We start from the raw sequence: 24,462 nt of genomic DNA on the forward strand, positions 1-24,462 counted from the left end.
CAGTGTAAGCTTACTTCGAAGTAGCAGTTAAATATTTGTTTGACCTTCACAAGAGTGTTTATACTTTTGCAGTCTATTCTACCGGAAAAGAAATGTTCCTGACCGAGTGTTGATGTTAATGCACCCAGCCAGTCGTGAAAACTTGGACTTCACCTGGATCGCTGTGCTACGGAGAAACCGAATGCCACGCGAATCCGAAGACTCCATGCGTCAAATACTTAACGGTTTGGCGTCGTGGGTTATGTGCAATCCTGGTGGTTGGCTCCAGCAGCTACATGTAGTACAAGTGCATTTCATGCAGGCTCGCGTGCTCACCTGTTTTCGAGAACCTTGGTGGTTGGTGATGGAGCAACGCGGGCTAATTCATGCTGCACCAAGGTGTCCGCTACTTCGGATGCGACTGACGCTTCTCGCTTTGATCTACGACTTCCTGCTGGTGCAACCGCGTTATACTTCTTGTGGAATAGCCGTTGAATGATAGCCAACGCTTGCACGTGTTGCTCGTCCGTTGTCGTGGTCACCGCTTCACTTTCACACAACGTAGGTCCCTTTTCCCCGACAGACTGCTCAACCTTTACTCCTCCTACAGTATGGAGTTGACCATTGGGCACTATCAGCTGAAGTAGAGGTCGGAATGCGCCAAACGCATCGATAGCCCTTTCAAGTGCTACATAGGACTCGATAAGCTCTAGCGCACTCTTGCGAGCCCGATCCGCAGCATTCAACCCCACGAGTAGATCTGCCGACGGTACCTCGTCTGTACCATTGTCGACAACCTCCACGTGCTTCATTCGTATCGCCCTAATTAACGCCTCTCCCCACTCGGTCTCAGTCGCAGTCACAGGAGATGCCACGCGTTCTCGAGCTGTCACAATCTGCACGGCTTGGCTGGCAATTTCGTACGCGAGCTTTGTGCAACGGTGACTTCGTATCACGTGCAGCAGTGAATCAGGGGACAGAGACAACAAGTCGCATGCGCGCAGAGTTCGAATAGTGCACGTGCTGACTGAGCAGACGAGTAAGCCTTTCTCGCCGAAGTGAGTGCCTTTGGAGTAACTTAAGCTACGATTTGGCTGGGATTCGCTCGTAGAGAACAGGTTGCCACGCACGACGAAGTACATGGACTTCGTAATGCTCCCTTCCACCAATACATTTTCACCACGCGGATAGCCTTCAAAGCTGAGGTGCCGGGCGATGTCATGCATGAGTCTATCGACGGTATTGAGCACTTCACTGCGGGGCAAAGGCCGAAACACGTCGCTAATAAATGCGTGTAGTGGCACCTGTGCGATGACGAGTATTGAATCGGTACGAATACAAGCAGGCACGCCTTCCAGAAAAGATTGGTAGTCGACGCCCCGATGCGATGACCATAAAGAAGATAGAAAAGCTTGGGTACGCGTTTTCAGCTCGCCCGTTATCTTCCACCTCCCTAAGTAGAGTTCCACAGCGATGTGATTCTTGCGGTACTCCACTTCGTTGCTGATGTACGAAATGAACAGGTTCGCAAACTCCCCGATCATGAAAGCCATTGTCAGTAGCCCAACAAAGCATACAATGATACAGAAAGCAAAGTGGAAGATTGTGTCGGGCTGGAAGGTACGTCCTTTCTTGATAAACGATGTCGTGGCAAAAAAGCATCCGCGCAGCAACCTCAGAGTGCGCTTTCCCTTTGGATCGGATAGACTGGAGTCGGGCAGCCACGCATTCCATTCGTCACCAAAGTGGTCATACACCGCGATGGCGAAATACATGCAAGCGCTCCAATACATGATCAGGACATACAGCGCCGAGGCAGTTCGAAGGCGGTGCATCTCCTTGTAGATACTGCTCCGGTTGATTTCGTCCATATAATGCAAAAAGTTTCGCAGCTTCAGGCAACGATTGATGCGGTACAGCGGATCATTCGAGAAACTGGAAAAAAAGTAATCCAAAGGAATGGCGGCCAAAACATCCCACACGAGTCGCTCACTCTTATACGTTTCTCGGTGGTCCTGCTCATACAAATCTACGGACTCACTGGAGCGCTGAATACGCCAGTTGATCCAAATATCGGCAAGGTAGAGCACTTCACAGAGAATCTCTATCTCGCGCACAACAACGGGTAGCCATTCATTGTGCTCCATCGAGTCGAACGAAATTCGATAAGGTACAACGATGGACATGAACAAGGTAGCAAAAATGATCACCTTGATCCATGTCAAGTGATATACACTCTGAGCAGGTGCGCCACGGAATAGCACCGACAGGAACATCGGAATGCCACAGCGCAACCTCGATAATTTGTGTTCTGCTTTGCCTGATCGTGGGGAAGTTGGGCCTGCAGGATGCCGAGAGATTGTTTCTCGCTTGCTGATGGCGCTTGCAGTAGTGGAGCGCTTGTATCGAGCAGATATTACCGCTTCTTCCATTCTCTCAGCATAGGCATTCATGTGGTCTTCGTCTGTCATCGTAGATCGAACCGAGTTGTGACGCTCTAGCTTGGCGATGTGAGTCAACCGCTGCTGTTGTTGCTGCAGATTGATGACGCGGATAACTTTTTGCTTCCACTCCGGGTAACGATTGAACACCGTCTCCAAGGAATTCCGCGACAGCTTGTACAGAATTGTCGTTGACTTTGCCAACACGAATGCGTTACGCACACTATCAACGAACAGCGCGTTCTCACCGAAGTAATCTCCTGCTGTGACTTGGTTGAGTTTTGTGAGTTCATCAAGATCAAGCTTGTCACTTGTCCACTCTGATAGTGGTCGGGGGTGGACTTTGCGGCTCGAAAGAAGAGGTTTAATGCCAGGCTTGCTCGCTAGAAGAGAGGATTCAGTGGGTGCCCTGCGTGCAATTGACGCACGTTGAGCAGTTGCACGTTGTCTGAGCTCTTCTTCGCGTGGTATCAGCGTGTCCAGCAAACCAGCAAACACAAAGTACATATCACTGCCTTCCTCGCCATATCTGTAGACGAACTCGTCCTTTACGATCATGACCTGACTGAAATGAGATACAAGCATCCGTGTTACGCTTCCATTCATACCCGCCAAGAATGACACCTTCATTATCATCGGCTGCAAATGCACCATACGGATATCTGTTAGCAGTGATGGAGGCAGGCAGCTTTCGAGCAGGTGCTCCTGGGTGATCGAGTGAAAGCGCTTGAAAAAGAAGTAGGCCTTGAACCGTTCCTGAATGGGTGCTGGTAATCTGAAATGTTCGAGCAGGTGTCTGAACGAGCTGAGCGTAGCATAGTACTCTCGGTTTTCGGCATCCATGAGCTCGATAATGTCAGAAAAATTGCCGATAACATACGCGAATAGGAAGAAGCCAAACGTGAGGGTGATAGTGTTGAAAAGGCACTGCGATGTGGTCTTAGGAAGCTCACCAGGGTACGTTGCAGACATGACTCCAAACGACCAAAACAGCGAAGAGAAGTACTGCAAAGGATACCCTTCTTCAAGTAGGGCCTCTTCAGGCAACCAGTGGGCATTTGCTGAGTGTGATGTCTGACGCGAATCTCCAGCATCCAATGCTCCGTGCATATGAGATGCATGAGAGCGAAAGTCAAAATAAAAGCACCCCAGCGTGTGCGAGAGTATGAATGTGTAGTACACTAACTTGAACAAGCGGAGCTGCAAAGTGAACTTGAGGTGCTTGTTCTCCAGTGCTGCAAATTGTGCTGGAACTTTAAAAAGTCTCACTAGCTTGTTCAGATTGAGAATTTCCACATGTTTGAACCCACAACTTACCATTCCCCAATCGATAAAGTACAGGGGAAACAACGCGACTGCGTCAAGCACGAATGAACGTGAGTGCAAATAGTTTTTCTTGATGACACGCAAATCCATGACCTTGTTACCAAACTCGTGAAACCCCAGACGAAACCTCACAAACATGTCGGCCATGAAAATGACCTCAAATAAAAAGATGATGATATCAATTATCGTATTTGCTTCCACAGATACGGGAAAACACATTATCGAGACAGTCAGTAAACACTGCACCGTCATCACGATGAATATCCAAGCTTCCCACACGATCATCACGTTAGAGTCTGGGTCAAACACGAGCTCCGAAATCCAGGTGATGATGTACGGACGATTGCTCGAGAATGATGTACCAGTGGACATTTCGGACGCCTTCAGGAACTTCGGATCCAAGAATCGTTTTTCAAGGGCATGCAAGGCATCGGACAGTGTCGGAAACGTAGTTTGCATCAATCGCAGGTGGTCGCGGGATATGAACAAGACAATGCACCCGCTAATTGCCATCACACGCTCCGAATAGCTTGGCGAGCTGGTGTCAAAATGCAATGCTGCCGTCCCCACAAAACTTCCTTGCGGGATACTGCGAGGCGCGCCTCCGTTTGCGATTACACAAAGCTCGCCTTCCAACAGGAAAAACAGTCCCCCGGCAAAATCTCCTTGGCGATAGACGACTTCTCCTTGTCCGTAGAGGATGAATTTAACATTCTCGATAAATACCTGTTCTAACTCATTTAGCACAGACCGGACTCCCGCTAACAGTGCAATTGTTTGTAATGCCGGCTTGCATACACTTTTCATAATATCATGCTTGATTGTCGTCGGTAGCTCCTCTAACAAGGCCCCAATGACGGCCCCGCGATGCGCAGACCACCAAAAATCCAAGAATGCACTAACGCGCTTGTGAATTGCCAACGGGGCGTTCTGCCGCATGAGGAAGAGTTGAATTCGCGTTCGATTCGCAAAGAACTCCTTTTGTTCATAAGCAGACGCAGTAAATCGCTTTTGAACATTGTCAACCACAATTGCCGTGATGAAAAAGCCACTCAGCATGAACACGAGAGCCGCGCCAAATTGCGTATCACTGGCAGGTTCGACGGGCCTTCCCAGAGCTGTGATTACATAACACGCATAATACAGCGATCTGAAGTACTGGTTCAGACCAATTTCGATGATCTCGGAAGAGCCAACTGCATAGGTTTCATTATCTGCGTCGACATAATAGGTCTCGTTCAGCCGTCGCAAATGCAAATCACTCGACGGAAGCCAAGCGTGGGGGCTAGAGCTGAACCCTTCCAGGTACGTTATACTAAAGTGTAAGCACGCAACTGTATGATAGAGCAGAATCATTAGCCAGCCAAAGAGTAATAGTCGCTTTTTGTTGTCGAGATGCAAGAACTCGTCAACTTCTTTGACGTGGTCTTTCACGCGCCACATACGTAACAACCGCAGAAGTTGCAAGATCTCAATTCCCATAGCCCAGTGGGGTAGTGCACACAGTAAATCGAAAGCGAAGTTGTTTTGGAAGTATCGCCGCGCAGTTCTAGCGGGATCCCAAATCTTCTCCGAGTTTTTAATGTAGGACAAGTTAAAGTTCAAGTAGATGTCGATCCACAATGCGATCTCCATCAAGACATTTAGCACAGAGAGCAACCAGTTTGGGTGATTCAGCACCTCAAAGGCAAGACGAGTCGGAATCACGAACCAGAAGTAAACGAAATTGACCTCCAGAGCAAGAATCCACCACATCCGTCTAGATGACTCAAAGTCAATACCTTTGGGGAGAAGTAATACAGTCCAAAATGGAGCCTTCGGGTCTCTTTTCCGATGGAGCTGTGCGGCAACCATTTGCATCACTGGGGGCATTTTCAAGCTCGTTCTCCTGACTGTTTCCTCAGCATTTGGTTCAGGTAAAGAGGTCGCAACATCTATTGGTTGCTTATCATCCGCCGCATTTATACTGTTTACATGATTATCTGCAGCCGCCGGGGTGTTAGTAGGTACTGGGTCAGCAATTGGAAGCTTCGCTTGAGCCAGAGGGGGTTGTGAAATACTGCTAGTAGCGGTGCTCCCGACTAATATGTCTGATTTTGTCGAAGTCGCAACATCGCTTGATTCTACTGGCTGGGCAGGAACAATGGCATCCTTTTTCGCCAAAGCATTCGCTACTAGCCACCCAAGTGAGGGCTTTTGAGCAGGAACAATAGTGGTGTTTGGCTCTACTGGCTGATCAGAAACAATGGCGTCCTTTTTCGCCAAAGCATTCGCTACTAACCACCCAAGTGAGGGCTTTTGGGTAGGAATAATAGTGCTTGGCTCTCCTGGTTCGTCTTTTTTCGCCAAAGCATTCGCTACAACTGACCCAAGTGAGGGTTTTCCCTTTTCCTTCTGTACATGCTTACGAAGGAGTCTGGAGAATGTTTTTCTTTTTCCACTGTTTGCCAACGCCTCTGAAATCATGTCTCGAGACTTCCCACTGAACATTCGCCGTGCCATGTCTTCGACTTGTTTTGGGATTAGCTTCGCGAACTCTGGGTAGCCGTCAAGCACTCGTTCGAGATGGAAGCGCGCAAGTTTATACAATGTGCAATACGTGACCGTCACAACGGTAGCAAAGCGTGGCTGGTTTAGGAAAACGCTCATCTCTCCGAAAAAATCACCTTTGCGCTCTTCCCGTACCTTGACAGCATCCACGATAACATGAAGTACACCAGAGTTCACGAAATACATCGCATCACCTCGGTCACCGGCTTTGAACACACAAAAATACGCTGGTAGCGAAATCATCTCGAGCAGACTGGTGATGGCGACGATGAATTGGTCGTTGCATCCTCGAAAGATGACAACGCTAGCCACTTGATCCTTCATCTGAGCCACTTGCACATCCTTACGAATGGAGGGGCACAACAAGCGCATTGCCTCACGATCGTTGGACTCTGTGTACGTATAGTACCGTTTCAAGTATCCGATCGCTTGATGCTGTAGCTCCTCAGGCACGTGGTGAAACGAGAGCAGATGCTTGAACTGGTTTATCCTCGCTTCGGACGCCTCATTCTGACTTTCACACTTGGAAATCATGAAAAACGTGGCGCACAAGTACGTGAACAGCAGAAATCCACAGATGGCCACGAAAATCGTGAATGTAAATGCTGAGATTGTATGCGGCAGTTCTCCTTCAAACAGCCCCGTCATGACTCCAAAAGCCCAGAAAATTGACATGAGGTATCTCGTCCTTACTGTCTGCTCATGATCCGGCAGATGCGGTAGCCAGTGATCTTCTCCGTGTTCATCATAGCCGAACAAGAATCGAATGCAGGCAATAAAATGCGACAGCAGTAGAATCCCCACAAACACCTTGAACATCTTGAGCACCACAAAGTACCTTGCGTACACATCATCTAGCCGGGCAATATACTTTGGGATTCTCCATACTCGAATCAGCTTGTGCATCTCAAAAAAAGCGATCGACACGGGCATTTTGAGAGGAAGCAGCGACAACGGCAGCAACGCCAGCATGTCGAGATAAAACCTCGGAGACTTGAGGTACCGGACGCGCGACTTCCTGGCGTCCCGGGTGATGTCTCCGCCCTCGTAGAAGCCCGTGTTGAGCTCCACGTAGACGTCTGCGAGGAAGAAGAGCTCGCTCACGTAGACGAGGATGAGTTCTCCGGTGCTTCTAGTGATGGTATTATCTCTAAAGACGACGAGATACGGCAGGATGGAGATCTCGTACACGACGCAGAGCAGCAGTAGCTGCTGCCACACGTGTACGAAGCTCGAATTGGGGTCCAGCGCGTCCTGGACTTCGAACAGCAGCAGTTCCACCGAATTGGAGCGCGGCCGCATGAGCGAGTTGCGCAGCGGGGTCGTCGACGTGAAGGTCGTGCTGCGGCGCAAGCGGTCCATTGCCGTTTGGATGGAGCTGCGACGCGACCCATTCCTGCCCAGTGTATTGTGGTTCTTGTGGAAGCTCGCGTCGCTAACGAGCGGTGTGGTCGTCATGAGGAGGGTAGAGAGGGACTATGCGCGGTCTCCTGCCTGGTGTCAACCACCGGGCGCTATAGATAGTGAGGACAAATACAGTGCAGTGCGGAAACCACAAGAGTGATGGTCACTTCAACTTCCCAGACCAAATGTGGCTAAGTCAACTGTCGATTGAATTAACTGAAGTTGCATGCAGCTGCAAGGATATTATCTAAGTCTACCATCAGTACTGAGACTTTCGAGTACCGAACGGCAGCACATGCTAGACTAGCGAATGTGATAGGTTGTTCTCCACTGCGTGGACTAGCGAGGTTGTCTGGATACTGAAGGTCGATGCGATGGATGTGGCGTTGTCGGAGCTGTAGTCGCTGTCAATGCAGTTGCTGATGGTGAAGTGCAGTACCAGCTACGTCGATTTTGAAATAACGGCGGAGATGCACTCTCACAAAAACGCCCTTTAAACCCGACAGCTTGAGACTTTCAAGCCTTCGGGAAATTGGACTCTACTAGCGGAAGCGTCGAGATTGGAAGGGGTTTACTTAAAAGTACCCTCCTTCAGTGTTTCGAGTCTATAAAAGCGTGCACTAGGCCTGTAATATCAAAAACGCTAAAGCTTTTCAAACGAACATCTTGTTATTAATGCATTAGCGGAAGCTGAAGCAGCGTGCATTTCAACTCGACACATCACCATGCCGCCATGAAATCGAATATGAAAGCTACGATGCCACCCCTTTTCGGTCTTTGATATCGCTGCCACTTCCAGAAAGATAATCACTTTATCTGCGGTCCCATTCGGTGAACTCCTGGTGACTGCCATGTGAAACGAGCCGAAAACGTTCCGGATATACCGAAGAAAGGTAACTTTTGCCACTTCGCGCTTGTCCAGAAAAGGAAAATCGTCCAGGAAAAATACAAAGCTCTTAGAAGTGCGCTTCTTCCGCTCACACAGGGCCTTCTCAACGCCCGCTCGTGTGCACGCTCCTGGAAACTCACCCAATCCCGACAACAACGGCCTAATAAACCCGTACGTCCACAGTATCCCATGCCCCTTGATCTCTCCGATTTCACCAGAAGAAATTTCTAGAACGTCTCTCCTCACACCACACTGTTTGAAGATGAACGACCTCGTTTCATATGCAGTGTACACGTTCTGTATCTTCATAGATGCCGCCGGATCACATCGATATAAAACACATCAATGTCATCACGAGCCATCAGGTTGAACGCCATCTGCGTTTTACCCATTCCAGAGGACGATTCCGAGAGGATAAAGGGTACTTCATGCTGGTCGATTTTAAAAATGTTGCCCACTGTTTGGACAACTTCCTCCGTTTGTTCCGACTTTTTCAAGATCTCCGCAAGGTGGCTGTCACGATATTTCTCCTTCACCGCATTCTGTAGCTGGTCAACGCTATACTCTTCAGTGAAGTGGATGAAAGCTGCTTTCGAGAGTGCATCACCAGCGCCAGCAGCTACTAATTTGAACCAGACCTTCGGAATGTAAAAGACGAGCGTGTTCTGCTTTTGAGTTGCCCAACAAACCGGTCTGGACATCTTCATCCAAAGGCTTCTGGTCCCCAGCTTGGTCGCCGACCTGAACCCCGACGCGGTTTGAGTAAGCCTCCATATTCTCGTACACGTTGGCATGGATTGGTTTGGCGCCATCCATTTCGTCTGCATTTGTTTGGGCGGCAATCTCTCTGAAAGCTTTGCTGTCTCGTGCTCCCTCACTGAGAAGAGAGCGCACCGCACAAATTCGTATTCCATCGGCGACACGGTACCAAACTTTCCGCATCAAATTGTGGCTCGGAGTTGTGCCAGAACTTCTCGAATGAATACATTATTCAACCCGAGTTGTAGTAAGATGTAACTTGACGCGACTGGAACGACTACAGTCCTAGTGCGTGGTCCTTCACTTTGGAGTAACGGCGAGGTAGGACTGAACTCGATCGAGCCATTTGCCGCACTATGGGCGTGACAAACACGCTCTTCAATGGAAATTCTTTACCATACAAACGTCAAGTCAAACCATGACCTCTCTTACGTCATCCTTCACTAAAGACTCCCTTCCTTCTCAAGCATCGCGCCGAGAGACCACGGCGCCTCCTTCCACGTCCCCTCCCTCTGCCTGCAGCCAGAACCACCGCCACACCCGCTTCTCCATGAACGAGGGCCTGCCTCCGCCGAGGAAGCGCGCGCGTCTGGACGCCCAAGAAGAGACGCCGCCTTCCGCCCCTCCCCAGGCCTCTGCCATGTCCGCAGGAGACGCGGACGACGCCGAGCACCGCAACCGCCTGGCCATGTCGTCCTTTCTGCTGTTAGCCCGCGGGCGACTCGACACGCCGGTCGATGCGGAGGACGTTTCCGCCGCCGCGGGGGCGCTCGAGGCGCTTAGCAGTAGCGGCGTTTCGCGCGCGGACGAGCCCATGCCCATGGCCGTCGCCGTGGCGGCCGAGGAATCAACGACGGACGACGAGGATCTGCAGCAGCTGTCGCTCGTCAAGCTAGAGCCCGTGACCGACGCCGCTGTGGAACTCGCGTACGAGGACGTCGCGCGCTTCCTGTTCAACATGGCGCGCGAGCAGCGCACGCAGCAGCTGCACAAGGGCCTGCGCACGGTGCGTAAGGCCCGCAACGCCGACGAGCTGCTACCCAAGCTTCTGGCCGCAGAGGATGAGACGGGTCTCACGCTGCTCATGATCGGCGTGCGCAGCAACGACCGCGTCTTCTGCAACCTGCTCGTGGACGCCGGCGCGGACGTCAACTTCAAGACCGTACGCAGTGCTGCTTGGCTGATTTTCCGAGCGTTTTGACTGAGCTATTGTTCATTTTGTTTCTCTCCCACAGGAGAAGCGCACTTACGCTCTGCTGCTCGCGGCGCAGAAGGGCTGGGAAGACATGACGAGCTTCTTGCTCGCGCGCGGCGCCAACGAAGAGTCGAAGAACATGGCGCTCATCCCGGCCGCTCACTTTGGACATTTGCCGGTCGTGCAGATGCTGCTGGAGACGGGAGGTAATCAGAACTACGCCAATAAGAAGGGCACGACTCCGCTGATGCGCGCGGCGCAGGAAGGGCGGGATGCGGTCGTCAAGTTCCTCATCAACAAAGGCGCCGACACGTGCGCGGCTAACAACGAGGGCATGACGGCGCTCATGCTGGCAGCCCAGCGCGGCCACGCCAACATCGCCACGACGCTCATGAAGTCGGGCTCGAACGTGAACAAGCAGACTCGGCAAGGCAGCACCGCGCTGCTGCTTGCTGCGAAGCGAGGCCACACGTCTGCAGTCGAAGCGCTGATGACCGCCGGCGCAGACATCTTCCTCAAGGACGATCGAGACAAGACGGCGGCCGAGACGGCTCAGCGACGCGGGCACGTGGACTTGTTCCTGAAGATTTCGGTGCAGAACCAGCTTCGGTTGATGCGCGAGGACCTCCGACGGCAGAGGTGCTACACGCTCATACGTCTATCGACGCTGTACGTGTTGTCGCGCGCAGAGCTGACGCCGGCATTCAAGAACCCGAAGCGGCAGCAGTACAATGCGTTGATGGACCGCACGCTGCGCTTACCCAAGCCGCTGTTGCAGAATATTGCGCTGTTCCTGCCGCTGTGCCGCATGTGGGATCGCCAGCTGCGCTATCTAATTTATGAGGCGGCGCCGCAGCCCAACCGAGTGGTGCAGCAAGGAATCCGTATCCTGGACGAGGTCCTGATGAGCGTGAGTCTGGAACTCCGGCCTAGTCTGCACCGTATCAAGCAGGAGTGCGGAGGACCACTACACGTGACCGGCCAGCTAGGACTGCTACGCGACAGCCCGGAGTATCGCGGACTGTTCACGACGGAGTCGCGGACACCCATGCCTCCGCGCATGGTGCATCAACTGCGGCGCATGGCCGACATCCAGGGCGCTCTCTGTACGTACGCCGCCGGGTCGGCCATCCAGTTCGGCGTGGAGATCGCGCAGGACGTGGTGTCGCTGCTCACAGACCTGCTCCACTGGGATACTGGTCGACGACAAGCCGAGCTGTTGGATTGAAGACAGCACCGTATCCTAGGTATTTAGACGATGAAAGTGATAAGCAATTGCAATCAAGTTTGTTTAGCGGACCAACGTCGACGTCGTCGACGAGGCAAAACTCCCCGTCGTTGCATTGAATGCGAAAAAAACGGCTCGAGCTCAGTTCGCATCTTGGTGTCTCGTGCGTAGCAATGGAGTTCCTGGTGCACAACATCTCGCACTCGGACCTGGTGGTAGAGCTCTCGTGGCTGCGCGAGGACGGCTCCAGCGCCAGCAGCAATGGCGCCACCGTGTCGCCCAGCGCGCGCGCGCCTGTCGCCACTGTGGACGTGGGCGGCGCCGCCGTGCCGCTGTCGGTGCTGGGTCGCCCCAAGTTCAGTTTATTCCAGCAGACCAGCCTGCAGATTCTCGAGCGCGTGCAGCAGCTCCGACGCCCCAAGCGCGAAGCAAAGCAGGCCACGCACGCGGCCGCGGTGCTCAGCGTGTCGGAGGAGCAGAAGATGCCGTCGCTGCTGCACCCGAGTCTATTGGACATTGCTACCCCCGGTGAGCGCTGGAAGGCGCGGTGTCAAGACACGCAGTCGCCCATTGGCTTCAACCTGGCCGACGCGCCGATCCCCATCAGCAACGCGGAAGTATTGAGAGACTTCCAGTTGAGAGGGGAGGAGGAGACCTCCAGACTCGTGGAACAACATTGGGACCGCGTGGGCATCACGGCCGTGTACTTCCCGTTGGTGGCGCTACTGCTGCCCAAGTGGACGCAGGTGCTCAAGGAATTCCAGTCGGAAGGCAGTCGGCAACTCGTGTATCTCATCAGCGGCGCGGGCATTCCGCGCAATGTCGAGCACTCGCGCAGTGGCAACTCGACGGAGATCACGGCGCAGCTGATTGTGCTGTTCGTGCACCAGTACTACCCGCACATGACTGCGATCCAGGTGCATTCGGGCTCCAACATCTTCAGGTTCGACGACAATGTGCAGTTCATGACGCGAGAGCTGAGGCCATTGCTGGAGGCACATCGAGAGACGCTCGTGGATCGGTGTGGGGAGGCGTGGAAGTCGCACTTTCACGTGACCATCGCGTACGCGGATGGCCCCCCAGCGAGGTTGAGTGCGCTGAATGCGTCGCTACGCATATACAAGCCGTCGTACTTGCATATCTGGCAGCTCAAGACGTTCTGGCACGAGCGCAAGCTGTCGATGGCAGACGTGGACTTCCACTCGTTCGAGAACATTGAGGCGTCGCCGCTGGTGGCGCCAAGCAAGGCCGATGCCCTGACGCAGATGATCGTGCGCGAGATGAGGATGTTCCGTGACCAGTTCCTTGCGGCGGAGGGCGAGGGCGAGGTGGCTAGCTTCTGGTTGCGCAAGTCGCGCAAACCCGTGCTAGCTGTGCTGCTGATTGAGAAGCCAGCAGCCGTCGCTGGCGAGCGTCCGACCATCGTGGTGCAGCGTGGAATGAACTGCGAGGTGTCCATGCCAACAGGTTCGCTGTGTGCGGAGCGCAACGCCATCGGCAGCGCGCTGGCCAGCGACCCAACGCTGACCCGGCGCGCCTTGAAGATGATCGCGGTGCTGGGCTTAAATCTGAGCGGCAGTGGCAGCAACGTCATTAGCCCGACACCATCGGAGACTAGAGGCAGCGAGCGAGAAGGTGGTGCTGTGGGAGACGACGGCAATAAGAAGCCATCTGAAGCGCAGGCTGCTGCTGGCCCTACGTTTGACCAACCGACTTCAACTTCAACTGCTGGGCCAACCGCACCTGCGCTGCCGGTCCGGATCCGCCCTGCGTGCGTCCAGTCCTCGCCGGAGCCACCCGATGCGAATAAGCCTGCAGAGCGTCAGGGCAGTGTCGGTGGTGTCGGGCGCGGGCGAGGCCGAGGGCGAGGGAAGCGTGCGCTGGAGAATAAGAACGCCAACTTGACGTCTCCGCGGAAGCCCAAGCGGCCGCGCACCTTCTCGTTTGACGAGGTGGCCGTCGAGGAAATGATGCGCGCGAGCGCGCCGCCGGACCGGAACCCGTTGGCGCCGTGCGGCGCCTGCAAGGAGTGGCTGGTCAAGATCGCGGAGGCCAACCCGTCGTTTCGCGTGGTCACGTTCGAGAACTCGCGCTGCCGAAACGTCTACATTAACCAGCTCATGTGACGCCCCGGCGTGGAGCGCTCCTTTCCAGGGACGCGGTAAGTGGTCGCTAATAGCCACGTCAATTCCGAAAAGTCCCACCCAGCTTCCGCGTTACAGCCCTGCTCCGAACTGGTTCAGTTCTCGTTGAACTTAGTCCGCTGCGCTAGTCGATTGTCGAAGGACGACGCCCGTTCGAAGTGTATGTAGGGCGCGCATTGTCTGTCGCTTTGTCCGTCCTTCGTCCGATTGACGCCGTGCGAGGAGAAAATCCACGGCGCGGCTCCGGTGCATTACGGCGGAGCTGAGGTTTCTTACGAGTTTTACAACTCGACATGCCCAGCGTGCGTGCTCGCATCAAACCTGGCTCGAAGCCGCCGCCGCTGACTTTCCACACAAGCGGACGCGCATTCGTTTACAGCCGAATCTGAAGGTGGCACTCGCGGCGGAGCTTGAGCCGGAGATACCCGTAGACGAGCCGGCCGGCAGCAAGTCTCCATTGCAAGCGGACGGCTGCGCCTCGCAGCCTGCGAGGCCCCTCTCCGCTGAGTTGCCATGTAGTAGCGCCATGATATTCTCGCAGAGGGAGCGCGCGTGTACGTGACTTCAAGGCCGGCAGAAGCGCACCTAGAGGTGAGATATTTACCTTGGTTTCGTTGCGCGCAGCACTATCCAGCGCCTGCATTGGCATCATCCGTGCCGAAATAACGCGGTGGATTCTGGCGTGCTGCTCCAAGCCATGGGCGGTGGTGTGCGCTCGCGTGGACGTTTCGGTCCACTTAGCGTTTTTCTCGGCGTCTTGTGCCGGTGTTTGGTCGCGCGCGCGGAGCGGAGCTCCACTACAACATGCGCCAGTGGCTGTCGTCGTCGGCTTGGCTTGTGACAGCCCCGGAGACGACTCATCGTCTTGCTAATTGACCGCCGCTTTTGCTAAGACACATGTGCATTATAAAGTGAATCGAGGGAACCATGCAGAAAAGCAAATGCGGGATAACGCTCATCCGAGCGGTTTTCTCAACCGGCCCAGCACTTCAACGTCGCTTGGGAAGACGAGGCGCCGGGTGTCGGTGATTGAAGTTGTCGCCGTCTGAATTGCGGGCTTGCAGTGCAGGCGATTGCCCGCATAAGACAGCCCGAGCTTGCACTGCTGGCCAGCATCTGCCCTGAGTTACTCGCGAAATGAATCAACTTGCCAAAGCGAGCGAGAAAAACTCTTGATCATCTGCTGACGCGGCTCGAGCTCGAGGCGGCAGGTGTTCGCCCGACTTGGCACCGCGCCAGCCATGTCAATGCAGGCAGCATAGGGCGCCGTTGAAAGCCGGTCGGAGGCAGACCGCGACCGGAGCTCGTCAACATCGCCTCGTTGTGTCAACTTTTCAACGTGAGCACGCCCCGTCGTCAGCAACACGCCCACCTAACCCATCGCCTGTCGCTCGCCATGCACACACGATATGCAGATGAAGCCTGGCCGCTGGGCTGCACTTGCCATTCGCCAACTTGCCTGCTCCAGTCACCAGGCAGCGAAATTGTTAGACGAAGAGCAGCTAGATGGGCATCGAGGCCGACGCGCTTTTCAACAGTATGGCCGCCCCACTGCACCCCGAGACGTACGAGACGCTGGGCCAGGCCTGGATCTGGCCCACCAAGCAGCAACAGGTCGATGCCTCGACCAGCGTGGCTGCGCGTACGGCGTCGCTCAAGCGGCGCTCCGGCGCGCAACGCGCGCTACGCAAGAGCTGCAGTGAGCGTCCGCTGGGCTCACCCAAGGATCTATTGGCCACGGGCGGCAGCGTCAGTGTTCTGGACGTGGACGACAGCGCCGCGGACGAGGACGACGAGCAGCGGCGACAGCGCATTATGGCGCGCGCCGAAGAGATCCTGCGCGGCAAGCGCTGCGTTGGGATGCTGGTGGGCGCCACGTGCCCCGTGTGCCTGGCGGACGACGTGGACACGCAGCTTTCCGGGTGCGGCCACCTCATCCACGCCAAGTGCATCAAGCGCTGGATCCAGTCTGGCACGTGCTGTCCTGTGTGCAGGGAAGAGGTCGTGGACGTGGAGGAGGCCTTCACGTCGCCGGCCAAGGGGCTGCGCCCCATGACTAAAGACCGTCTCACGTCGTCGTCCGAAGCTACGGACGAGGACGACAACCAGACGGAGGACGCCGGCTACGAGTGGGGCTGGTTCGAGGACTTTGACGACGACGCCGACATCTCGGACGACGGCGGCACGTCGGCTTGCAGCAGCGACATGCTGTTCTCGTCGCGCCGCTCGCTGCCCACGTTCCCAGCAACAAGCAGCCTGCAGGCCACGCCCATGCTGAACCGCGAGATGTCGAGCAACTTCGACATGTGCCGCACTTTCCCGCCGCTCCGCGAGGCCTACGACACGCCCTACCACCAGAGCCAGTACCCGTGGATGCGCGTGCTGCCGTCGCACCGACACATTGCAGCCAAGATTCAGATCCGCAGCTTCCGCATCGTCGAGGCCAAAGGCTCCAAGGCGCAGCACGCCGAGTACCTCGTCGAGATGCAGCTGGACGGCCGCTACTTCAGCCGCTGGCGCCGCTTCTCGGAGATCTACCGCTTCGTGAGCTCGCTCGACCCGAACCAGTTCAAGCAGTCCATGACGGCGTGGCAGCCCATCGACGCCAACAGCCGCTGGTTCAACCGCCTCGAGCTCAGCTACCTGCACAAGCGGTGCCGCTTGCTCGAGGAGTTCGCGCACGCGCTGCTGGTCGAGTGCTCGAACGCTCACCCGCTCGCGGAGCTGGTCGAGTGCTGACGACCGTAACTTATATACGCAACAGATTTTGCATGCAATGTAGATAAAGAGTAGAGAGGAGTAATAGAGTTAAGACACCGATAGACGGCAATGAAACACGATCAAAGTGTCCTGCGAACCGACTCGTTGATAGCCTAGGAAGAGCGTGCGTGCTGTTATCTCGGAGCCGAAAGGATCGCTGCATGTGAGTGTTGACGCGGACGATGGCTTGATCGTCATGTACGCGCACGCGCGGCGATTGTATCAGAAAGACACGCTGCAATTGTGACAGGTAGTGCCAGAATCCGGCGGGCATGCTTGAGCAAGCGACAGCAGCGCCGTCAGTGTCCGGGCCGCGATGGCATGACCCTTTGCTTTCTATGCTGCGACCTTCGCGTCGTGCGTTGCTTGGTGGAGGGCTGCGGTGTGCACTGATCTCCAGCCGCCTCTCGTGCCGGCAGCGCATGTCGCGCGTGGCGAACGTTAAGCGCAAAGCGACTGGCTCGCTGCAAGAGTTCTTCGCCAAGAAAGGTGTCGAGACGAGGAAGCGGGTACCGTCCAAGTTGGGCAAACCTGATGCTGAAGTTCTTGCGCATTGGACCACTCCAAGCGAAAGCGGTGGGATCTCGTACCGATGCCGTGAACATGTACAGGTCCTTCTGCTGCTGCCGCGTGAGCAGCGGTCCTTCAAGCGGAAGGACCATCATGGCTCGGGCAAGCGTCCCACTTGGTCGCGGGCCGAAGTCGCGGCAGCCACCTTCAGGACGCGGCGCCGTGCCGACGGCCTGGTCCGAGGCCGGCTCTCGGAGTCGCGGAGATGCACACGCATGTGCATGTGCATTGCGCTCGTCGAGTCGCGCGCCGGCCTGTTGGGCGAGCCGCCAGGGAGAGCGGAGAGAGCTCTTCGCCACGTCGAGCAGGCTCGTCTTTCCGAGGTTTATAGGTGAGGCGCAAGTTAACTCGCCGCCTGCACCGTGCACGCGATGATCCCGGTCGCTGGCGCCAGCGATGCGCGGGAATTTGGTGGACCACCATGACCGCCGCAGTTGAGACACCGGCGCCAGCTGAGCAACGCTGCACGAGGAAGCAAAGTGCGCGGCACTGATCCCTCGGCGGTACATTTTGGGGTGCAGTCATGACGAACAACGTTCGAGGTGTTGCATTTGCCGCAACATTTGAAGGGAGAACCAAGTGGCGACGATAAGATCGCCCCCCACTTGGAGCCCACAGCCGAGGCTCCAGCACGGCAAATCCATACGAAACTGCAAGGAAGAGAGCGAGGGAATCTCGGAAAACGAGTCGAGATTGGGCGAGGGCGCGACTGGCAAAAGCAAATGAAACCACCACCACGTGTTGACATGCAGCTTCAACGTACGGTAGGCTCCGCTCCGGTGGTCGACCGTTGATTTAGACTCGGGAACAGTGGCAACGAGCGACTCGTTCTGGTGCTACTGTACTCTTGGCTCGATGACTTTGGCTAAGACGCTGTGTATGAAGTGGCTCTTGATGATGACGGGGGTGCTCACTTTACGACTAAAATGTATCGACAGGTAGACACTAGGAAGACGCAATGCTACACGTTGGCAGTCCACAGCTTCCAGGAAGACGCGCGGTCACGCGGGCGAGCACTGCGCGAGCGTCCCTGGTCTCCCAGTGCGCCTTCCGATCCAGGGCCGTGCTGCAGAGAGGAGTTTTGCCTTGTTTCCAGGTCCATTTGGCGCTCCTGGGCCTCGCGCAGAGCGCTACTGAGCTCCTCCATCTTGGCCTCGTAGGCCAGGATCACGTGCTGCGACTGACTCAGGCGGTTCTTCATGCTCAGCACGTTGCCCTCCAGCTTGCGGATTTCAATGTCCTGCTGGGCCAGCTCCTCCTCCTTCTGCTCCACCTGCAGCGTGAGGCGACTCACGTCCGAGAGCTTCACCGCGTCGAACATTTGATCGTGCACCACACTGCCACGACGCCTGTATTTGAAGCGGACCTCGCTCGCCGACGAATCCGACACGGATCCGGGCGACATGACAGCGTCATCAACAAGCCGCTGCTGCAGCAGCTTCGCTGATGACAATGGAAGGTTCGCGCTCTCGAGATCGTCGTCATCCCGCATGTGACGAGTCTCCAGCAGCGTCATTCGGTTCTCTTCGTCATCGACCGAGATCTGGTGAGCCGAGTCGACGTAGCTGGTCTGCATCGCAGACTCCACGGTCTTGGCATTCGAGACAAACGACTCGACGAGGAAACCGACGAAGATAGGCAGCAGGATGTTGCTCATCGTCATCCGGTACGTGAAGAAGAAGACGTACGTCGAATCGGAGCCGGTCATCGCATGGGCGGCGTCCATAATAGCGTTCCATCCAGCGAGGTTTGCCACACCGAAGAGCGTCACGAGGGTTCCCTCGAACGTCTCCGCCTGGAACTCTTCGCGCTGGGCGTACCAACCAGGAGACATCGCTTGCTTGCTAGCCGGGAAGTCACGCAACTCGATTCCGTAGTTGGCCTGCGTTACGATGGCGAAGGCGTACATGACACTGAAAATGACGAGCAGCAACTGCATGATCAGCGGCATGATCGCCTTCATGGTGTACATGATCTCGTGGAACGGCGGGAACAGGTTCAACAGCTTGAGGAAGCGCAGCGATCGCACAGCCAGAGCCATGTCGTAGAACACCAGCGAAATGTTGGGCGGCTTGGACACCGTCGTAAGCACGTAGAACAACCAGCCCACGCTGACGACGGCCAAGTCCAGTTTGCAGAACGGGCGCGTGAAGAACTCGTTGTAGCCAAAGGCGAACATCTTCACCAGCACTTCCAGTGTGAATAGGTTCAGCAGGAAGAAACCTAGCAGACGCCACGAGTGGTTCACGGAGAAGGCCAACTCGATGTTGTTCACTTGGACTGCCTGGACGACCGACAGACAGATGAGCATGCCAACCACAAGCTCTGCGAGCACCACGCGGTAGCGGCCGAAGACGTAGACCTCGTAGAGCAAGGTACTGCGAACTTGAGTGCGGAAGCGACGAATAGACTGGCGCTGGCGCGACGTGAAGAAGCGGCGCAACAGACTGTTGGAGAAGAGGGTCGGACGCTCGAGCTTGACACTGAGAAGGGAGCAGAGCTGGTAGAAATTCGTCAGGTCTAGGAAGCCCACGTGCTCAATGTCAACAGTGTTGAACACCAACTCAGCGTCGGTGGCCGTCCACTTGGGCTTGAGATACTCGCACACATTGATCCAGGATTCGAGCGAAATCTGGCGCTTGTTGACGGGCGTCACAAGGTTGACACTCGGATTGGGGTTGGTGATATTGAACGACGCGCGCTTGTCGAACGCACCCAGGAAAAAGCGCGAGGATCCACGGCGGTTCGCAGCGTTCAGCATCGGGGCATTCGAGACCAGACTGATGTCGCTTGCTGCACTGAGTGGGGCGCTGCTGGCACCTCCCGAGACCGGGGGGATTGCGGCGTCGTCGTCGTCAAAGTTCACGTTCTGGGCGAGGATGTCGAAGGCGGCGTACAGAGCAGCTTTCCGCTTCTGCAACCGCTTGTACAGCATGTTCTCCGTGTTTTTCCTGTAGGACCGGAACGAGACGGAGATCGTGAGCTTGAGCAAGAACAGGTTCGTGAGCAAGACGAAGAGCACGAAGAAGATGGCGCTCCAGTGCGTCATCTTGTAGTACGGGTACATGCTGCTGGCCATGTACGGCATGCAGTTGAGGATCAGCAGCATGGTGTACATGGAGGACGAGAGCGAGTTGAAGAAGGTCGCGCTCGGGTCGTCGCTCGTGTCCGAGAAGACGAGGTACCCCACGAGTCCGAAGAAGGCCACGAAGCAGAAGCACAGCATGAGCACAATCAGCACTTCCCTCAGTGCGTGCAGGAAGCTGCTAAAGATGATGCGAATGTTTCTCCCCCTCGTGATGAAGAAGAACGGCCGCAGCGCTCTCGAAAACCGGTACGGGTTGATGGTAGGGAACAGCAAATTCACCAGCAAGTCTGCACACGTAATAAGCAGCAGGATCATCCTCACCACGGCCCACGGCTGCCTCGAAATGTACTTGTGCTGCGTCTCCACGGAGCTCATGTACCATCGAATGGCCAAGTCGACGCCGAACACAAAGAGACAGAGCAAGTCCACGAGCAGGTACGTGTTGATGTTCTCGTCCCCAGGGTTCTCCACGAAGGCCAGCGCGCACATGACGGCCACCACTAAAATGTACACGAGTCGGTACGACTCCGAGTGGAACAATTCGTTCAAAAAGAGCGCGTCTCGGTCCAGTCGGTAGCCGATTTTGCGGCCGTGCACTCCGTCCTTGATGAAGGCAGCGGAAATGAGGTAGCGGTCCTCTTCGAGCGCCGTACCATATTCTTTAACGACCAGAAGTGGGTCCTCCTGGGTCTCCTCCGTGTCTCCGAAGTGGTAGGTCGGCACGCCCGAGCCCAGACGTCTCTTTTGCTCGTGCGCGAGCTGCTGGCGATGTTTCATGAACTCCAGTTGCACCTCGCTAGCCATGCTCTTGGCTGTGCTATTGTCGTCGTCGATGTCCGTGAGTCGCTTCCACTTCTTCTGGTTGTCCAGCACAGCGGCATCCAGTCCGACGCGTACGCGCGCCTTAGGGCGGCCAGGGGACAGCTGAGGGCTGGGCGTCGCCTCCGGAGCGCCGTGGTAGCCGGCCGGGCCGCTCGCCGCGCCCACGAGCGGCGTCTTCTCGTCCTCTTGGGAGCTCATCCGGGAGAGTCTTGGACTGGATGCTGGCGTAACGGATAGGGTGGCTTATATACGTGGATGTTGAGATAGCCAATGAGAGTTGCGATTGATTGTGCGCTGTAAGAGGAGGTGTGCGGTACAAGGGCGAATTGACGACCAGGAGGGATGACCTCGACATGGCTACAAAAAAGGTGTCGGAGTGTTTGAAGGCGTACGCATCATATTCTTCGTACGCCGATGGTTACTACACAGCGGATCACTCACTTGCGGTCAGTTTCTAGCCCACGAATGTGGTGACTTCGACGCCGTCCTTGAGCTCCGCCTGATACTCCACGAAGGACTCGTGGAGGACAGACGTGAACTTGGGGTTCGAGCGCACGTACTCGAGGTAGTCCGGCAGTCGGCCAGGGCCTGGCGAGAGCACGTTGTCCGCCACGATCACAGCGCCCTGTATCCAACACTAATTGTGAGTGGCCAGAACGAGTGGCAGAGTTTACTCAAGACGCAGAGCGTACCGGCCTGAGCAGTCCGCTCTGCTCGATCAGCTTGAAGTCGCTGAGGTATTGACGCTTGTCGTGGTCCATGAAGAAGACCTGCCACACCAACAAACCCTTTCGGTCACTTACGCCACTACTTCGTCACCAACACCAAACTTCCGAGACGTACATCCACGCGGTTGATGCCGAGTTCCTTGAGTTTCGTGTAGGTATCCGAAAAGGGGCCGACGAAGAACGTCACGACGTCCGAGAGTCCCGCGATCGCTACAATTTGCGCGGCAATCTTGGCGAAGTGCTGCGAGAACTCGAACGAGTAGAAGTGCGCCGAGGGACCCGACACAGCTCGCAGTTTGCTCGCAAAGCGGACGGCGCTGTAGCCGCAGAAGGCTCCGATCTCCGCCATCACTTGGGGCTTGGCCTGCTCAACCTCCGCGTCCACGATGGCACCCTTGACGTCTCCAATGTTCATCATCCACGTTTCCTCGTATGCAAACTTATCCATAGCGTCCACCACGGACTGGGCGTCCCCTGGGTGGCATGCTGGCGGACGAACTCAAGGCACTGCTCGCCCCTGTACACGACACCGGAAAACCGTTACAAACCTTCAGGAATCAGGTTTTGACGTGTGAACGAACGTACACGATCTCGAACTCGCCCAGACGAGGCGGGGGCGGCATGCCATGGTGGCCACGACGAGGAGCTTCCGACGGAGACATGGCTGCGGTGGTCGACGTCGAAAGAGGAGTGAGCTCTTCGTCTGCGAGGAGTTCCTGCACATCATCGAGTATCTGCCAATTGGAACGCTATGAACTGAGATAGTTCGGGAGCGGAGACTTACGTCATGGGCAAGCGATCTTTGCCATGTTGGAGGCGATGTACTGCCTGAGGTGAATCAAGTGCCTGCTTTGGTTGTACCAATGGGTGGAAGTGATTGCAAGTATGATGTGCAAACCACTACATAATGCTGCCCCTCTCGACACTTTGAATGAAGCCACTTGTAACTTTGGAACGAGAAGAAGGAAGGAAGTGCGCGGTGAGAGTGGATAAGGAAAGGAGTGTCCATATACGCGCAAGCTGCACGTCGAGTGTGCTTCAACCTGAATGATGGCTGTCTGCTAGGAGGTGAACAATCGACCCCGCTACCTGATTACGGGTTCTCCTATCTGTCAACGCAAGCCTCCTCTGCTCTGCTTCTACAACGCCAGGCATTCTCCATTTTCCCACGCCAAGCGAAGAAGATGCCGCCTCGTGTTGCTACAACTAAGCCAGGACCCCCGCCACCCGGTCAACTTGAGATCATGTAAGTCAACTGCTAGATGGTATCCGGTACTCTGCGTTGCATCCGAAAAGTAACTTGGACGGCGTGTACTGGTCCCTGTTGTGTATGCGCAGCGGCGAGAAGTGTCTGGCGTTCGTGCGCGAGAATGCTAAACCGGGTGACCCAAAGTCTGTACTGGAGGCGATCGACACGTTCGGTTACGAGCATCACTGGATGATGAATGTGGGCGACGTCAAGGGCGAGCTTGTGGACCAGGAGATCACCAAAGTGAAGCCCAAGATTCTAGTGGAATTGGGTGGGCTATTCGGCTATAGCGCCGTTCGATTCGCGAGCAAGATGCGCGAGCTGTCTGGACCTTCGGTACACGTCTACTCGTTCGAGATCTCCCCCGATTTTGCGGCGACAGCGACGAAGGTAGGTCAATCATTTGTTGAATCATGCAAACTGTACCTAAATGGAGCGCTGAGGGGAATCTGCAGATGGTAGCGTTTGCCGGCCTGTCGGACGCCGTGACGATCTTTGTCGGTACATTCGGAGACAAGTACAACAAGCTCAAAGAGCTAGGCATCGCTTGTGTGGATGTACGTAGCCAATGTCTTGGGGTGAAACACTTGTAGCCCGGTCGTTGATTTCTGGATCTGACACAACTTCATCAGGTCTTCTTCCTCGATCACGACAAGAATTGCTACAAGAGCGACTTGAGGATCATCGAACAGAGTGGTTTGCTCCGATCGGTAGGACGACCAATTCTCTACAGTAGATCGGTTTTGCTTACTTCCGTTGTGTGAACAGGGCTCTGTCGTGTTGGCCGACAATGTCGTTGTTGCGCATATCACTGATTACCTTGAGTATGTCCGCGCACATGCTAACTTCAGATCCGTCATGTACGAGTCGTACTTGGAGTATTCCGATATCAAGGACGCTCTCGAAGTTTCCACTTACATGGAGTAGGCCACTATACGAGCAGAGGCCTTGCCGCCATTTCCAACTACCGCTATGACACTTGAAGCTTTGGTTTGTAACCCTCACCAGCCAGCATTAAACAAATGTTTACTTGGAAGCGTTAACTGATCGAAGGCAATTTCCTCAAAGAGGAATGTGCGTTGTTCGCCCATCCTTTGGATCGATCAGGATATTTTTCAGACAGACACTCAAGAATGGAGATATGTCCATTACGAGCAGCCCAAAACAAGGTATCGCGAGCACCACACCACAACGAGAAAGGCTCACCAGTTCGTCATCGCTTTAGCCCTAGAGCTTCATAGCCCCCAGGGGAGTCCAATATCCGAAAGAACTGCAAAATATCCAAACGACCAAACTCCGCAGCGAATTCGACAAACTTTCGCTGATTATC

The 24,462-nt window shown here is 55.2% G+C and overlaps 8 protein-coding genes across 8 annotated transcripts; 5 read left to right on the forward strand and 3 right to left on the reverse strand.

Annotated features, from left to right (window-relative positions):
• Window positions 1-311: 311 nt before the first annotated feature.
• Window positions 312-7,754, reverse strand: KRP23_6783 (Cyclic nucleotide-gated channel rod photoreceptor subunit alpha; the record flags this gene model as incomplete). Its single annotated transcript, XM_067892015.1, has 2 exons — window positions 312-5,527; window positions 6,491-7,754. The coding sequence occupies 2 exons, from the start codon at window positions 7,752-7,754 to the stop codon at window positions 312-314; spliced, it is 6,480 nt and encodes a 2,159-aa protein (XP_067746317.1).
• A 2,012-nt stretch (window positions 7,755-9,766) lies between these two features.
• Window positions 9,767-11,771, forward strand: KRP23_6784 (putative ankyrin repeat protein; the record flags this gene model as incomplete). The annotated part of the gene is made up of 2 exons (XM_067892016.1): window positions 9,767-10,510; window positions 10,584-11,771. 2 exons carry the CDS (start codon window positions 9,767-9,769, stop codon window positions 11,769-11,771), a joined length of 1,932 nt encoding a protein of 643 aa, XP_067746318.1.
• A 119-nt stretch (window positions 11,772-11,890) lies between these two features.
• Window positions 11,891-13,897, forward strand: KRP23_6785 (uncharacterized protein; the record flags this gene model as incomplete). The annotated part of the gene is made up of 1 exon (XM_067892017.1): window positions 11,891-13,897. The coding sequence occupies one exon, from the start codon at window positions 11,891-11,893 to the stop codon at window positions 13,895-13,897; it is 2,007 nt and encodes a 668-aa protein (XP_067746319.1).
• A 1,524-nt stretch (window positions 13,898-15,421) lies between these two features.
• Window positions 15,422-16,654, forward strand: KRP23_6786 (RING-H2 finger protein ATL63; the record flags this gene model as incomplete). Its single annotated transcript, XM_067892018.1, has 1 exon — window positions 15,422-16,654. One exon carries the CDS (start codon window positions 15,422-15,424, stop codon window positions 16,652-16,654), a length of 1,233 nt encoding a protein of 410 aa, XP_067746320.1.
• Window positions 16,655-17,097: 443 nt separating this feature from the next.
• KRP23_6787 (uncharacterized protein) lies at window positions 17,098-17,580 on the forward strand (the record flags this gene model as incomplete). The annotated part of the gene is made up of 1 exon (XM_067892019.1): window positions 17,098-17,580. The coding sequence occupies one exon, from the start codon at window positions 17,098-17,100 to the stop codon at window positions 17,578-17,580; it is 483 nt and encodes a 160-aa protein (XP_067746321.1).
• Window positions 17,581-18,206: 626 nt separating this feature from the next.
• On the reverse strand, window positions 18,207-21,353 carry KRP23_6788 (Two pore calcium channel protein 2; the record flags this gene model as incomplete). Its single annotated transcript, XM_067892020.1, has 1 exon — window positions 18,207-21,353. One exon carries the CDS (start codon window positions 21,351-21,353, stop codon window positions 18,207-18,209), a length of 3,147 nt encoding a protein of 1,048 aa, XP_067746322.1.
• Window positions 21,354-21,609: 256 nt separating this feature from the next.
• On the reverse strand, window positions 21,610-22,545 carry KRP23_6789 (Catechol O-methyltransferase B; the record flags this gene model as incomplete). The annotated part of the gene is made up of 5 exons (XM_067892021.1): window positions 21,610-21,780; window positions 21,848-21,925; window positions 21,999-22,285; window positions 22,348-22,400; window positions 22,469-22,545. The coding sequence occupies 5 exons, from the start codon at window positions 22,543-22,545 to the stop codon at window positions 21,610-21,612; spliced, it is 666 nt and encodes a 221-aa protein (XP_067746323.1).
• A 522-nt stretch (window positions 22,546-23,067) lies between these two features.
• KRP23_6790 (Catechol O-methyltransferase) lies at window positions 23,068-24,059 on the forward strand (the record flags this gene model as incomplete). Its single annotated transcript, XM_067892022.1, has 5 exons — window positions 23,068-23,129; window positions 23,222-23,522; window positions 23,588-23,689; window positions 23,765-23,842; window positions 23,901-24,059. 5 exons carry the CDS (start codon window positions 23,068-23,070, stop codon window positions 24,057-24,059), a joined length of 702 nt encoding a protein of 233 aa, XP_067746324.1.
• Between the last annotated feature and the right edge of the window lie 403 nt (window positions 24,060-24,462).

The sequence above is a fragment of the Phytophthora ramorum genome, assembly GCF_020800215.1.
Source record: "Phytophthora ramorum isolate Pr-102 chromosome Unknown Phyram_PR-102_s0005, whole genome shotgun sequence".
Classification (NCBI taxonomy): domain Eukaryota; phylum Oomycota; class Peronosporomycetes; order Peronosporales; family Peronosporaceae; genus Phytophthora; species Phytophthora ramorum.